General features: G+C 42.3%; 1 protein-coding gene across 5 annotated transcripts in view; it reads left to right on the forward strand.

Annotated features, from left to right (window-relative positions):
* NBEA (neurobeachin) overlaps nucleotides 1-17,414 on the forward strand; it is a 2,460,099-nt gene that overhangs the window by 1,021,600 nt on the left and 1,421,085 nt on the right. For all 5 annotated transcript variants that reach the window (XM_029602688.1, XM_029602690.1, XM_029602689.1 and 2 more), the window contains one exon: nucleotides 11,063-11,190. In XM_029602688.1, coding sequence (XP_029458548.1) covers nucleotides 11,063-11,190 — 128 coding nt within the window. The remainder of the gene's footprint in view (nucleotides 1-11,062; nucleotides 11,191-17,414) is intronic.

The following is a 17,414-nucleotide window of genomic DNA, read 5'->3' on the forward strand; positions in this document are numbered from 1 at the left end:
TATCTTTCTTTTGCTTATGAGACCTGTGTCTTTGGGAGTTGGCACAACTAGGTGGATCTGTGACAATGAGCTCAGAGAATGGGAAAGCATATCTCAGGTGAGGCGACAGCTGAGATAGAATAGTGTATATTTTTTGAAGGCCTTAAAGGCTAGTACTAGAAATCTCAGTTTTGCTTGATAGAATGTCAATAGCCAGTGCAGACTTTTTAGGATGGGTGTGGGGAATCTTTTCAAATTATTTTGCATTCAATAGCATTGAAGCTATACATTCTGAATGACTTGTAGATGCCAGTTGAGATTTTGTGTGATTTTCATAAAAGCAAGTTGCGGTAATCCAGGTGAGAACTCATACAAGCCTTTATGACTATGACAAAGGCATGTTTGTAAAGGAAAGGATGGAGATAACATAATTGTATAATGGAAAAAAAGGTTGATTTAGCTACTGCTAGTACCTGAAGTTCCATGATGAGATTAGAGCTCAGTGTGCATACTAAGCTTTGGACTTGGTAGGTGAAAGGTAGAGTTGTCCCTTCAATAGTCACTATGGAGTCTAAATGATCAGGATCAGTTTGGCTTATCCATGGTGCCTCTGTCTTTTATAAGTTTCATTTTATTTTGGCACAACTGGCTAGAGATCTTCTTCAGACATTCATTCAGGTTTGTAATGGATTTTTCTTGGTTGGGACTGAAAGGGTCCAGCAACTGTATGTTTTCAGCATATGAGTACTAGGAGATCTCCAGTGAGCCTCCATGGTGGTGACATATAGATGTTGATGGTGATTAAAAAAGATCCATGATAAATGCTGCAGAAGAGCACGGAGGTTTTGATGTTGCTGATTTTAGGGAGACAGTGTGAGTACAATTTTGGAGGAAAGATTTGAACCAGGCTAGCATTGGACCTGCAAGCCCTAGGTACTTCAGACAAATAAATAATACTTCATAGTCACAGGTGTCAGACTCTGCAAAGCGGGCCATGAGTACCAACAAGGCTGCTGCTCCTGAGCTTTTTACTACCATCAGAGAAAGATAGAAGAGATGGCAAAAATAAAAGTCCTTATATCTTCTAGAGATGTGCATTGGGTGCCCAATTGTTTCCGCTTTCGGGTTTGTGTGGCCGCAGGAAAATCTCGCATTCCTGCGAATCGGCATTTTTTTTCGTGAAAAATCATGTTTTGGCTTAGTGCGCGCTAACTCTTGTTTCGGCTTAGTGCGCATTAGCGCGCACTAAGCCGAAAAACAATTTTTCACGAAATAAAATGCCCACTAACAAAAAAACGTTAGTTTTTGTTACTTTGTTACTTTTTGTTATTTTTGTTAGTGCGCACTAAGCCGAAAAATATTTTTTTTACAAAAATTCAGGAAAAATGCAATCATTTTATTGGTTTCCCCATCTATGACGATTTACGAAATATCATACGAATTTCCTAATCATCAAAAAACAATTGCACATCCCTAAACTACAGACCGGTTAGCCTGACTTCAGTGCCAGGAAAAATAGTGGAAAGTGTTCTAAACATCGAAATCACAGAACATATAGAAAGACATGGTTTAATGGAACAAAGTCAGCATGGCTTTACCCAGGGCAAGTCTTGCCTCACAAATCTGCTTCACTTTTTTGAAGGAGTTAATAAACATGTGGATAAAGGTGAACCGGTAGATGTAATATACTTGGATTTTCAGAAGGCGTTTGAAAGGTTCCTCATGAGAGGCTTCTAGGAAAAGTAGAAAGTCATGGGACAGGTGGTAATGTCCTTTCGAGGATTGCAAACTGGCTAAAAGACAAGAAACAGAGAGTAGGATTAAATGGACAATTTTCTCAGTGGAAGAGAGTGGACAGTGGAGTGCCTCAGGGATCTGTATTGGGACCCTTACTTTTCAATATATTTATAAATGATCTGGAAAGAAATACGACGAGTGAGATAATCAAATTTGCAGATGACACAAAATTGTTCAGAGTAGTTAAATCACAAGCAGATTGTGATAAATTGCAGGAAGACTTTGTGAGACTGGAAAATTGGGCATCCAAATGGCAGATGAAATTTAATGTGGATAAGTGCAAGGTGATGCATATAGGGAAAAATAACCCATGCTATAATTACACAATGTTGGGTTCCAAATTAGGTGCTACAACCCAAGAAAGAGATCTAGGCATCATAGTGGATAACACATTGAAATCGTCGGTTCAGTGTGCTGCGGCAGTCAAAAAAGCAAACAGAATGTTGGGAATTATTAGAAAAGGAATGGTGAATAAAACGGAAAATGTCATAATTGCTCTGTATCGCTCCATGATGAGACCGCACCTTGAAAACTGTGTACAATTCTGGTCACCACATCTCAAAAAAGATATAATTGTGATGGAGAAGGTACAGAGAAGGGCACCAAAATGATAAGGAGAATGGAACAGCTCCTCTATGAGGAAAGACTAAAGAGGTTAGGACTTTTCAGCTTGGAGAAGAGACGGCTGAGGGGGGATATGATAGAGATTTTTAAAATTATGAGAGGTCTAGAACAGGTAGATGTGAATTGGTTATTTACTCTTTCGGATAGTAGAAAGACTAGGGGGCAATCCATGAAGTTAGCATGGGGCACATTTAAAACTAATCGGAGAAAGTTCTTTTTTACTCAACGCACAATTAAACTCTGGAATTTGTTGCCAGAGGATGTGGTTAGTGCAGTTAGTATAGCTGTGTTTAAAAAAGGATTGGATAAGTTCTTGGAGGAGAAGTCCATTACCTGCTATTAAGTTCACTTAGAGAATAGCCACTACCATTAGCAATGGTAACATGGAATAGACTTAGTTTTTGGGTACGTGCCAGGTTCTTATGGCCTGGATTGGCCACTGTTGGAAACAGGATGCTGGGCTTAATGGACCCTTGGTTTGACCCAGTATGGCATTTTCTTATGTTCTTAATATCTTCATAAAGCTTTATGTCTTTATTCAACAGAACTCCTGAATCTTTAAAACATTCTTATTAAACATGTTAAGGTATCCCCCGACACGGATACCATGTTTCGCTGAGGGCAGAAGAATTATACTTTAATCTCTTACCCCTAGATTCATCAAATGCTATAATTTCACATGGATAACAAGTGCAATAAGAAAAAGGGGCGTGTTTTTGATAATTTTAGAATTACTGCACCACGCGCTATGTTAGCGCTTTGCAGAGGGAGAATCCCGGGGTACATTAAAGTTTTCACACTCTGCGATACTTTATTTTGCAGCTCATGAAGTGCCCAGATAGACTATGACTGCGAGAGAGAGCGACCACCTCTTTATAAGGCCTTCAGAGTAGTCAACTATTTATATTACTATAGGAGGGCCAGCTAATAACTCGAGCAATTTGTTGCCAGGGAATGTGGTTAGTGCAGTTAGTGTAGCTGGGTTTTAAAAACGTTTGGATAAGTTCTTAGAGGAGAAGTCCATTACCCGCTCTCAATCAAGTTGACTTAGAAAATAACCATAAGTAGCATGGGATATACTTAGTTTTTGGGTACTTGCCAGGTACTTGTAGCCTGGATTGGCCACTGTTGGAAACAGGATGGACCCTTGCTCTGACCCATTATGGCAATTTCTTATGTTCTTATGAGATGAGGTTTTGGTAGTGGTTTAGGGTTTTGGGGCCAGTTTGACATGCAGAGTAAGACGTATGAAAGCACAGTAGACCTCAGTGAAGATTTTACGTCGTTTGGAATGAGGAAAGTCTCACAAAGTTGAGATTTCTACAATGTTCTCTCGCCCTAGCTTGATAGTACCCTGGTATAGAGCCCATGAAGCTAGGGCGAGAGAACATTGTAGAAATCTCAACTTTGTGAGACTTTCCTCACTCCAAATGATGTAAAATCTTCACTGAGGTTACTGTGCTGTTCGTACACCTCTCTGCAGGTCAAGCTGGCCCCAAAACCCTTAACCATCACCAAAACCTCACCTCGGGTATATAGCTGGCCCTCCAATGGTGATATAAATAGTTGAATACTGTGAAGGCCTCCCCAGAGGCTCTTGCTCTTTCTCTCTCTACTCCACTCCACTCCATTCCTCACCCTCTCCCCTCTCACAGCCCAGAAATGTCTGAAATACAATTTGCAATCTTTATCGCTAATTGTGTTATGGCCGTTTGGGGCATATCGCACAGCTTAACCCCAGGAAAAAAGGTTTAGTTATTTCTGGTGTTAAAAAGTGCGATATTGCCCCTCATTTTCATTTATCTTGCCCAAACCTCTCCCCGACCCCTCCCCTTCAAAAAATTTGCATTCACGCCATGCGGTAACATAACTATCCTCTCCCACCTAATTTCTTATTTTACTTTTCTTAATTTTTAAAACTTTTTGAGGTGAATTTTAAAAGCCTGGTGCACAAGTCAGGCTTGTGCACGCCTACCAAAATTTAAAAACCCCTTTAGATGGGCGCCCATTTCCCACTGCATGCACATCTCGAAAATGTTCAAAAAGGAGCAGGGCATGGGCATTTCAGGGCGTGGCCAAGAGATACATGTTTAAATACTTACACACCTGGGCATGCGCCCAGATCCCCTGCCACTTAATTTTAATTCTGCTATGGAGGAGATGTAAGTTTAAATATAAAAAGAGAGAAAAGAGAGTAATTTCTCAGGGTTTTAAGGGGTTTGGGGTAACTGGGGAGGGGGGGAGTACAGACTTTTAAACCAGAGGTGTTTGGAGGACCTAGCTGCTAACTGGGCAAACTGGTAAAACTAGCAATGGCATGGATATGTGCCCCTTTTAAAATTCTCCAGTTTACACAGTAGAAGTGGTATTTACGTGTATAGGCGCGTGCCCACTTAAAATTGGGCACATGTGCACATGGTCAGGCTATTTTATAACATGCGTGCATATACATGGCCACTTATATGGGCACCCGCCAACACACACATGCCAAAGTGCACTCACACGCTAATTTGAAAGTTAATGTCCCTGTTTTTTGCATTTTAAAATTATACAAAGTGTCACACCTTGCATAACATAGAAACATAGAAATGTCGGCAGAAGAAGACCAAACGGCCCATCCAGTCTGCCCAGCAAGCTACGCACTTTATCCATTTTTTCCCCTTTTTTTTCTCTCCCACCTGTTACTATTTGCTTCCAGTACCCTCCAGCCCTAATTCCCCTCCACCCCACCACCAATTTAGAGAGCAGTGCCGTATCTGCATCCAAGTGAACATCCAGCTCAATTAGGGTTAGCAACCGCTGTAACAAGCAGGCCACACCCTTACCCCATACTCTTACCCACCCCTGCTTTTATTTTTTTGTTTGTTTGTTTTTTTTTTTTTGGAGATAGCAGCCCTCCATCCTTCCACTCCGTGAAGGTGGAACACCAACTACTGGCCACTGGCATCCCGCTCTGTGAATGCCCCTGTGGCTACTGCCGCTCCGTGCAGTGTTTGAATGCCTCCTCTTTATTCACGCCCTCTAGACTTGATGGATCCACAGTGATCCACAAGAAATACATGAGAATCTATATCAAAAGAGCAAACATTATGTACTGGATATACAAATCAAGAGAAATAACAATAATATAGATACCCATTCTTCAAATTATACTATTGATAAGAGGGGCAGAAAAGAGAGAGATCTAAAGAAAAAAACCCAAAATAAGAAACGGACATAATGTGAGACAAACTGCTAATCAACTAACAGATCATTAATCTGGACCTAATTCCAAACAAATCAACCTTCCTTATCGGCACAAGTGAGAAACCTAGGAGTCATTTTGGACGAGCAACTAAATTTAAAGAGATTCGTAAATAACACCGCCAAGGAAGGCTTTTATAAATTACAAGTCCTTAAACGCCTCAGACCACTTCTTCACTTCCAAGACTACAGATCAGTACTCCAAGCAATCATTTTCTCGAAAATCGATTATTGCAATTCTTTGCTAATCGGCATTCCAGCTAACACCCTTAAACCCCTTCAAATGCTGCAGAATGCCGCGGCCAGGATACTGACCAAGACCAACAGGAGAGAGCATATTACCCCCATCTTGAGGGACCTACACTGGCTCCCAATTAAGTACAGAATACTATACAAAACATTAACAATCGTTCAAAAAACCATTTACAAGGGCAGTCCTCTCGAACTCAACTCTCCTCTTCTACTTCATCAACCTACCAGACCTACAAGAACAGCGTACAAAAACACTCTCCAAACAACACAAGTCAAATCTTCAGCAAGCAAACGAGCCTTGTCTTCAGCAGGTCCATCTCTCTGGAACTCGCTACCTTCTTATCTCCGGTCAGAACATTGCCCTATCAACTTCAAAAAAAGACTAAAAACCTGGCTTTTTGTTCAAGCGTTCGAGTCATGTTAATAAAGCACCTCATCTTCCACGCACTAGCAAACATTCCATCCATAGACTCTCAATCAAACCTGAAACATAACACTTCACAATCAAGATAATTTCCAGTTTTCACATTTTTTATACTATGTTAAGTTAATTTTACCCATGTATTCGTTCCAAGTTTTTTAGTCCCTGTTCTATGTAAATTGCGTTCTTTATGCATGTCTTTTTTCAGTTACAATGTAAACCGAGCTGATATGCAATCCTGCATGAAGCCCGGTATATAAAAATGTTAAATAAATAATAAATAAATAAATAATTGTTTACTGGGGAAGATGTCAATAAACCTCTAGTGGTTGATATTCAAAATCCATTTAAACGGATAGCTGAAAAGTTATCCATCTAAATGGGAAAACAACAATATTCATCGCCATATGTGTCTATATTTAAACTGCATACCAAATTATGGAACTAGAATGTAGCAGCATAAATTGGGGGCAGGCAGAAGGCGTTTCCAGGAGGAGTGAAGTTAGCCGTAAAACCTCCTGGGGAGGAGGATACCAGCTTACTACTTTCAGTGTCCAGGATTATTCTGCCAACAGGGTCATGATTAGAGCAATGCTGGATGCCAGGCCAATTTATGCCTCCTGGCTTGACTGAAGAGGTTATAGTGGGACTTAGGGCACCAGGACAGAGATGCCTAATAGACAGGTCTTGAGGTCCTGGAAGGCCTGTTGTCACTTCAACCACAAGTTCCATTGTGCCCTCCGCATGCTCAAGTGTGCGAGAGGGGCAACATGGATAGAAGCCACCATGTGGCCCAACAAACGGAGCAGAAGGTGGGCAGTCACCTGCCCGCTGCTGTACATGAAGGTTGCTAATGAGGTGAGGGCAAGAGCTTGATCAACGGGTCAGGACCACTTTTGCCTGCGCTGTGTCCAGCCTGTCTCCTATGAAGTCCAGCTGAGGAGACGGACAGAGGTGAGACTTCGGGTAGTTGATTACAAACACCAAGGATTGCAGAGTCTGCACTGTCAGGGCTAAAGCACTCATTGCCCCTGTGCGGGAGTTGCTCGTAAGGAACCAGACATCTAGGTATGAGAAGATGTGCATTGTATGACACCTGAGATTTGCAGCCACCACCGCTAAGCATTTGGTGAAGATGTGAGGGGCTGAGGCCAATCTAAAAGGCAGCACTTTGTATTGCTAGTGAGCCTTCCCCACCATGAAGGGAAGGTATTTTCTGTGGCTGGGGAAGATAGGTATGTGAGCATAAGCCTCCTTGAGATCGAGGGAGCAGAGCCAGTTTCCTTTTTTGAGGAGGGGGCTCAGAGTGCCCAGAGAAACCATCTTGAACTTTTCTTTTAAGAGAAATTTGTTCAACGTCCTGAGGTCGAGAATGGGGCACAAGCCTCTGTTTCTCTTCGGAATGAGGAAATACCTGAAGTTCCTCACCTGGAAAGTTATGTTCCTAGTGGCGATTACTTTGGCTCATAGAGTCAGTGAGCTTCAGACCTTGGTCACATACCCACCATACACAAGGTTTTTTCATGATTGTGTGGTCTTGTGTACGCACCCTAAGTTCCTACCTAAGGTAGTGACTGATTGTCATATCAATCAGTCCATTGTTTTACCCACCTTCTTTCCCAGACCTCATTCCCACCCAGGGGAATGGCCTCTTCACACTTTGGACTGCAAGAGGGCCTTGACTTTCTATTTGGAATGCACAACTGGTCACAGGCAGTCCACTCAGCTCTTTGTGTCCTTTGATACCAGTTGGCTGGGAGTGGTGATGGGTAAACAGACTATGTCCAACTGGCTGACAGATTCCATCGCCTTCTGCTATGTACACGTGGACCTTCAGCTGACAGGCCGAATCAAAGCTCACACTGAGTGGCCCATGGCGATGTCGGTAGCTCATTTGCGAGCGGTACCCATCCTCAAAATTTGCCGCACAGCAACATTGAGTTCCCTTCACACATTCGAAGCCTACTACTGCTTTTAGACAAAGATTGTCTCTAGCCACCTAACTTTTTCCCCCTGACCTCTGTCTCCTGATTTGCCCAAAATTTGGCCAGTTAAATGTAATTGCCTCATGAAATCAGGTGGCTAAGTATAGTCACTCAACCCTGGTGAATTTTCAAAGACTTTGGTGCATGCAGCTAGGTTACTTTAAAAATTCACCCCAGGAATTTGTAAATAGAAGAGTTCCACCTTGATGGAGAAGTCAACTAATTTCTAGCCTGTGATCCAGTAAAAGAAAAATATCTTGAGGCCTACAGGAAAATGTGTAATTTCAAATTTTTCAAAGTATAAATGAAAAGTACTGTGTATAACCCCATTTCCATACCTCATTTCGACAGAGGGGCACATTTGGGAACTGCTGAGCCAACATACTACCCAAGGGATTTTTGGTAGGTGAAGGGAGAGGAGATATGGTTAGAGATTTCCACTCTTTCTTGAATTCTAGTAATAAAATACACTTTCACAACAGTTGGGGTTGTTCAAAAAAGAGTACACTGAAGTACTTGTTGTAGTGTTAACTGGTTGACTGAAAACACATTATATCTTTTTTGAAATGCGGCGACCAGAATTGTACACAGTATTCAAGGTGTGGTCTCACCATTGAGCAATACAGAGGCATTATGACAATTTGGGGTAGATTTTCAAAGGGTTGCGTGCGTAAGATACGAGTGCAACCCCTGAAAACCTACCCCTGCCTTCCCCTGCGTGCGCCGAGCCTAAGCCCTGGGACGCACTTAAGTCCCGGGGCTTCGAGTAAGGGGATGGTTGGGGGCGTGTCGGTGGGCCGCGGCGGTCCGTGGGCAGGGCCGGAGGCATGATGGCGGTCTGTGGGCGGGGCCAAGTGCTCCGGCACAACGGCCTGTGCTAGGGCGGGGAGCCAGCGGCGCGCGAAAGTTACGCCTGCTAGAGGCAATCTGCCAGAGGCAGGCGTAACTCCATGAAATAAGGTAGGGGGGGATTTAGTTAGGGCTGGGGGGTGGGTTAGATAGGGGAAGGGAGGGAAAGGTGGGGGGGACAAAAAAATTTCCCTCCAAGGCCGCTCCAATTTCAGAGCGGCCTCGGAGGGAACGGAGGCAGGCTGCTCGGCTCGGTGCACGCAGGTTGCACAATTGTGCACCCCCCTGCACGTGCCGACCCTCGATTTTATAACATGCGCGTGGCAGCGCATGCATGTTATAAAATCAGGCATAGATTTGTTCGTGTCGGGTTGCGCGAACAAATTTGCGCCCTTGCGTAAGTTTAAAGATTTGCCCCTTTCTGTTTTTTTCACCATTCCCTTTCTAATAATTCCCAACATTCTGCTTGCTTTTTTGACTGCCGCAGCACACTGAACCGACGATTTCAATGTGTTATCCACTATGACGCCTAGATCTCTTTCTTGGGTTGTAGCACCTAACATGGAAACTAACATTGTGTAACTATAGCATGGGTTATTTTTCCCTATATGCATCACCTTGCACTTTTCCACATTAAATTTCATCTGCCATTTTGAAGCCCAATTTTCCAATCTCACAAGGTCTTCCTGCAATTTATCACAATCTGCTTGTGATTTAACTACTCTGAACAATTTTGTATCATCTGCAAATTTGATTACCTCACTCGTCATATCTACACTGAGAGGACTGCAGATGCTGCCCAGACTCATAAAACCCTTAGCAATTAAGATAAGATATCCTTATCCCCTACGCTGCTTTAAAATTCAGGCATAAAGATTTACAATAAATTCTATAACATAATAGGAGCCAGTGAAGATCCTTTAAAATGTCCCCAATAGACATTTGTGCTGTATATCCATTTTTTTTCACACAACACAAATCTGAATGACTCCCAAAAGAATAAGAAACCCAGGGCAGGTTTTCCTTTACTAGGAATCTTATGAAAATGTCTGCTTAGAGCCCTTCATATGTGATCTAAGCACCACTCCTCTTTTGAAGAAGCAGTGACTCCATCGTTGAGCCTCTGATGTGTCTACTACAGAGAGTCTAGAAACTACTGGCCTCTCACTATTATTCAATTTGCCAAATGTTCATTGGAGAAAGTCTGAAAATACTACATCTCCTCTGACCTCACAGCATTGTGTTTCTCTGGAGTCACATGCCTTACTTGTAATGGACATTTAGACCCCATTACATATGTTAATATGGTGTTGATCTACTTAGTCCTCAAGGACCATTCAGCCAGTCTGGATTTTAGGATATCTACAATGAATGCTCATGAGATATATTTGCATACAATTGAGGAAATGTATGCAATTATGTCTCATGAATATTTATCTTATATATTTTTAAAGCCACACTTACTTGAATGGTCCTGGAGGATCAGGTTGAAAAACATTGATATAGACCATTAATACATTTTTTTTCTGAAGCTAAATTTCTTTTATATGTCTTGAAATGTTTGTGACCTTCTTCAGTGAGTAGATTACACTTTTTGTATTTTAAAGAGTAGTATCTGCCCTTGTTGGATATGGTAGGATGCTTAAGCATCCTATTCTCTAGATATTCTACTCATGTAGGCTACTCAGGTGTTTGATTTCCACATTATACTTTTGTTTTACTAACTTAATTTTTTTTTAAACAATCTCCTTAACTTATCAATCCAGGTCATTCAGTTGTGTACTATCAAGCTAATATTCAAAAATATTGTGAAATAGAAATAATTTGCCATATTTTAATTATTCATTCTTATTTATATTTGATTTGTACTATGATTACTTGTAATAGATTTTATGTATTCTGTTTTCAACAGTATCACTGCAAAATTGGAAAGAGCTTTAGAAAAAGTTGCCCCTTTACTGCGTGAAATCTTTGTAGACTTTGCTCCTTTCCTGTCCCGTACACTCCTTGGTAGCCATGGACAAGAACTTTTGATTGAAGGTATGTTTATTTTCTTTGTTTCCTGTTATCATATATTAATTATTTTATTGATTAATATAAAGAGTAGCTGTATGCTATGTGGTAATATATCTAATTTAAGAGTAGAAATATCCCAAGTAAGTTATGAATGTAAATATTAATTGTCTGTGTATTTATAGGATGTGGATCACCCAAACTAGTTCAACAAAAAATATTCACACAAATGTATATTTTTTCTGTTAGGGCCTGCTGCCTACCTTTCCCAAATCTCTTGCCCGCATTTTATGATTGCCATATGCAGTTAATTTGAAACTGAAGCCCTTATAAAACCTACAAAATTTACTACATTTTGGAGAAAGCTGCTCAAGTTATAGAATTTTAAAATACAGTAAATTTTCAGTGCAAAAATACAGCAATATCTTAGTTTGGAGCCTCTGGAATCAGAACTATGAAGACTGGCCTTTGAATTTTAATTAAAATGCAGGATGTGAGATATCCAGTCACATCAAAATTTAAAGAACACAAAACACTGCTGAAAATCTTAGTTAAGAGCTTAATTTTTTCAGCATATGTAAGGAAATATCAGATGTGCCCCTTATGAGACCCTATTGCATACATGTGATGTCGGAGTTGGAGTAGTATGTATTTGGCACTTCCCAATGGGAGGTGACGTGTATAAGAAAACTCCTGTGTCCATGTGAGCACAGAATTAGTTCAGTCAGACAGGAGCCAGTGTGGGTCTCTTCTTTCATGGGGAGATGATGTGGTTTGGGACCTTCTTTCAACCGAGAGGAGACTGGCTGAGTATCTTCTTCTAGGAGGGTGGCTGAGACCCAAGGTTGGGGTGCCCAGATTCTCTAGGAGTTGAAAGGGTCTGCTGAGGAGTCTAGGCAGGATTCTGTGTTTCCTAAATATCCATGCAAAATGATTTCTTTAGAAGGAGTGAATATCTGAGTTTGAGAAGAGACAAAGACTGTTTCAAGGAGGAGAGGTTTAAATCCCTACTCCATAATGTCCAGAGACAGTGATTCTAAGCTGGAGAAAGAGGATTGCCTTTTGTGAGAGTTAGGATGAAGATTGCCTGACAAAGAAAAATGCTAAGAGTTGCTGATTAACAAAAGGAATCAGCCAGAGCCTCATTTGAAGTGAGAAATGAGAGAATTTCTAGAGCGAGAATTGCATCTAGAGACAATGGCACCAAATGAGATAGTAAGGAGGGGAGGGTTCCTTCCCCTCAGAGCTTACCTGCCCAGGGTTTGCCACATATAATGTGAGAGACTGAAATTATTTTTTCTTATTATTGGACTTTGTTTTTCTGTATTGTTGGTATAAGAAGCCTTAGGGGTAGATTTTCATAACCCCCAAAAACCTACCCCTTCCTCCCCCTGTGCGCACCGAGCCTATCTTGCATAGTCTCAGCGGCGCGCGCAAGCCCCGAGATGCGCGGGGCGGGGCGGGGCGCTGGCCCGGGGGTGTTCAGGGGGCGAGACCAAGGCCTCTGGAATAGCCACCGGGCTGGGGGATGGAGGCAGGCATAACTTCTTCGACAAAGGTCGGGGGGGGAGGGGTTAGTTAGGGCTGGGGGGTGGGTTAGATAGGGGAAGGTACGGGGGTGGAGGGAATGGAGGAAGGCTGCTCGGCTCGGAGCACGCAAGTTGCGCAATTGTGCACCCTCTTGCGCACGCCGACCCTGGATTTTATAACATGTATGTGGATGCGCGCGCATGTTATAAAATCAGGCGTAGATTTGTTCCCGCCGGGTTGCACGAACAAATCTACGTCCGCGCACATGTTATAAAATCTGGCCCTTAGTGTACTGGAATTGGGTTTCTATGTTTCCAATAAAATCATTTAATTTTGGACATCTCCTGTGTGCTTGTGATGTTTTTGGGTACTTTGCTGGACTGTTTTTGCATATGAACCCCAGGTGAAAAGAAAACCAAACTCTAATGGCTTTGGAAAAACTGAAGAGGGGGCCTCTTCCCCCTCTCCATCAGCAAAGAACCCATAGGTAGCCTGGGTACTGCTCTTGCCCAGATACTTCTCTGTGTCCAGCCAGAAATCACAACATGGCTACACACATGGGAAATGAAGAAACTAGAGTTGGGGAATTGGATGATTGAGAAAAAAGATTATGGCTGTCCAGAAAAAGGATCATGAGATTTCAGATATCATTATAGATTATAAGGACAGGTTCAGAAGATTAAGCTATATGTATATATTATTGGCATTCTGGAAGGATAAGAAGCTGTGTTTGTGTAAAAATGATTTCAGGAACTTTTAAATTAGTAGACTGATGAAGCTGTGAGAATGGGAGAGCATGCACCATATAACTGTTTTTGAATAGATCTGCTTAGAAACCAAGAACTATCATTGTAACATTCCTGAAGTATAGAGATAAAAAATGAATTTGTCATATTAGAGAGCTATAAGTTATTGTTTCATGGAAAATATATTCTGATTTTGCCAGATTATAACATTGTAACTCGGCAGAAGAGAGCAGACTTAGGCATGTAAATAAATCAACTGAACCAGAACTGGGCGAATTTTGGTGTTTGTTAAACAGGGGCAGAAGCAAGGAACAGAGATATCATTTCACTGTTTAAGTCATTTCTGAGAATACATTTTAAATACAAAGTTTAGTTTGGGATACCTGTCCTCAAAAAAGGTAACCCATGCCTTTTGATATAAACCCCTTTTGGTTCATATTTACGAAAGAAGACAGCATATAAATATAAACTGCCCCAACAAAGGGCTATCAAGCTAATAAAAGATACACAAGAGTCTTACATATGGTAAAAGATTCTCTAAACTGGGATTATTTACATTAAAAAAGACATTTAAGGGGAGATTTAATTTTACTATACAAATTAATGAACTGTACAAGGATCTGAGAGTTGATCTTGTTGAGTAACAAAAAAGAAACATTCTCTTCAGGTTAAGGTGTAATAGATTTTACCACTTTCAATCGCTGCAGGTTTTTGCTGTTTTTTTTTTTTTTTACTCAAAACTGTTGTAATTATGGAACATTTGTCACTGGCAGTACTTATGACTTCAACATAAAATTAGTTAAAAATGTAATAGGATTAAATTTTAGATGAAAAAGATAGTACTGAGTGATTCTAATGTTACACATTTGGGAAAAATAGTAATCCAGTGATTCTAATCTGATGGTCATATTTGTGAGAAGGAAGGGGTTTTTTCTCCTTTTCTTTTCGTTTCTTTATAAGTGGCTACAGATGCACCATATCTGTTTATCTTTCCCTGAATTACCATATAAAATGAACACAAAAAGGGGATAAATTTGCAGAAGTTTAAAACTTATGAGCAGTAGCGCCAATCATCAAACCTTCAACCTCGCAGACTATTCAATCTATTCCATATTCAAAGCTGTCCTCCTGTTGATATTAAAATGTATAAAGGAAACACCTTAAACATTTGCAGGCCGAATACCGATGAGCCATTTCTGATCCAAGCATGAAGTAAATGTAAGATGTACTCTTCACTTTGGCTAGGTTTTTTTTTAAGTTGTTTGAATTTTGAATATATATGAAATATGTATGAATAATCAGTAGCTAGGGTTAAAGCCTTGACAAATGACTCTACTGCTCACAAGTTTCACACTTTCTGTGTTTACCATGGGTCTAATATATGCACATTCATTTTTCAATATAACTTGAACTACTAAGCAGTGAGGAAAAGGTTGAATGGATCTGCTCTGGTCTTTGAACCAAACCATAAGAACATAAATATGCCATGCTGGGGCAAACCGAGGTCCATCGAGCCCAGTATCTTGGCTCTATTAGTAGCCAGTTCAGGTCACAAGCATCTGGTAGATCCTTAAAAATATATCTTTTGCTCAGCCCCATGGATAAACAATAGCTTTCACAAGACCACTTGGCTAATAACGCTTTATGAACTTTTCTTTCAGGATCTTGTTCAAATCTATTTTAATTTCTGCTATGCTAGTCATCTAGACCTCATCTTATGGCAACACATTCCATAGCTTGATTGAGCGCTGAGTAAAAAAAATATTTTCTATGATTTGTTTTTAATCTGCTAGTTGTTACTTTAGTAATTATTTGTTTATTACACAATGATATGAGTACAAGATGAAATACACAGTCACAACATTAACAGTTATCAACAAGGAATATAGTGTACAAATAATGGAACAGGGTACACTCTGTTGTAGCCAACAAACTGTGCGTTCGTGGGTATAATTTTTCATACCAATATTGAAAACTGGTGCCCACCCTCTCTCTGAACAGTCCCAAATCCTACGTTAATGGCAAGTGATGTACCAAAGCCTCAGGTACAAAAGACTTCGTCCTCATCCTGGTGCAGAGTGTGGCTGTCGTGTTCTGGTACAGCTCTGACACGCAGAGCTCCAAGGAGCCCAATCAAATGAGGCATTATTGATAGGGACAGCAGTAATGTAACTTTCATTCCCTGTACGTACCAGGATCATTCCAGACTATGGGTTATGTTCCCTGTCCAGCAGATGGAGTTAGAACCAAAAATTCCCAGGGGAGGACCTATATAGCCACGCCTCCCTCGCCTCAAACCCCAGTATAGTTCTAACTCCAGCAGATTGAGCAGGGGACACGGTGGTCCCCAGCACTTTTCTAGTTTTATTTTCTCTTTGAGGAATCAATTAAATAATATTAGATAAAGGTTTTCTTCTAAGGGATAGGTTCTGTAGTGTTCTGACAGGACCACTCCGTTCAAAGAGAGACACTGTTTTCCAGTCAGGAACTTGCTGACAGGCTGTGTTTTTTGCCTGTCACTTTATTTCTCTCTTCCTATCTTTTTGTTTTTTCCTCTTCCTTGCCTGGCTAGAGTGTGGTAAGTGTTATTTTTATTTCATTTACAGTCGTTGGTAGGAACAGGAATTTATGAGGGGTGAAAGTCTGTAGTGCCGACCGCTCCCCCTAGCCCCGGAGTTTTCCTTTTCCCTTCCTCCCTTTCAGGGAGTGATTGGAGTTCCCGCCCTGCAGCTCTGCGACGACCCATTCCCCGGAGCTTCTCACCGTCGGGATGGCGTTTTTCCCTGACGGTTTCTTGGGGATGGTGAGGGGTCCAGAGGCTGAAGAGTTTTATTAATTCGCCGCTTCAGTTGTTGCCGCGCGCCGCAGCCGCCCCTCCCCCTCCCTCCCGCCGCGATGCAAAAATCGCTGAACGGCTCCGGAGCTCGGCATGGGCTTCAGCAGACCTCAGAGGGATTTTCTTCAGCTTTTCCTGAGGGGGAGTATGGCTTACCTGGTAGGCAGCTTGGAGGAGAGTCGGACCGCGCTGGCAGGAAGCGGCATGCCCCGTTTCCCCTCAGCACGGGAACGGTGGCCATTTTCTCAGCTGACTCGGAGGCAGCTCTCTCTGAGGAGGACGTCGACGCTCCTCTCCAGGTTTCCTCTAACAGTCTGGAGTTTCAGAGCGCAACGGACCAGGGCAGGCAAGGGGACGACGTCTCAGGGGGCCCCTCATCAGCACTTCCCACTTTTTCACCAGAATTCATTGTTTTAATGCACAAGGCATTTTTACAGAGCAGGGATCCGAATCTTGGAATTTGGGGTCCCCCTCCCCCCAAACTGGCCTGCTTGACGCAGCTTTTGACGACAGACCCTCCCTTAGGGAGGGCTTCTTTGCCCACAGGGGGTGCGGGGTCCACTCAGCCCCCCCCCCCCCCCCCGTGATTCCTATACCGCTGCAACAACCGTCGGGGGACCCATGGCAAGATCCAGATGCAGATGATCCCTCCCTGGCGGCCCAGGTAGAAGGTGATGACCCGAGGGTCCTCCGTATTTTTCAAGCAGCGGAATTGGATGATCTCATCCCCCACATCCTCCAGGAAATGGACATTGACCCTCCTCCGGATCCTGTGGCTCAGGATCCGAAGATTAAGAAAGGGGATCCTCTCCTAGCGGGCTTACGACCTCTAGCGAAAGCTTTTCCCACGCATCACAACATCTTGCAATTGATTTCAAGGGAGTGGGATACTCCTGAGGCCAATCTTCGAGTCGGTCGAGCCATGGAAAAGTTATACCCTCTCCCCACTGATTTCTTGGAGATTCTTAAGGTTCCTGCTGTTGATTCAGCGGTATCAGAGGTCACAAAACATACTACCATCCCGGTCATGGGCGGGACGGCGTTAAAGGATGTCCAGGATCGCAAGCTCGAGGTTTACCTCAAGCGTATCTTCGAAGTCTCAGCGTTGGGGATGAGGGCTGCTATCTGCAGTTCCCTAG

This window comes from Rhinatrema bivittatum, chromosome 5, assembly GCF_901001135.1.
Source record: "Rhinatrema bivittatum chromosome 5, aRhiBiv1.1, whole genome shotgun sequence".
Classification (NCBI taxonomy): Eukaryota; Metazoa; Chordata; class Amphibia; order Gymnophiona; family Rhinatrematidae; genus Rhinatrema; species Rhinatrema bivittatum.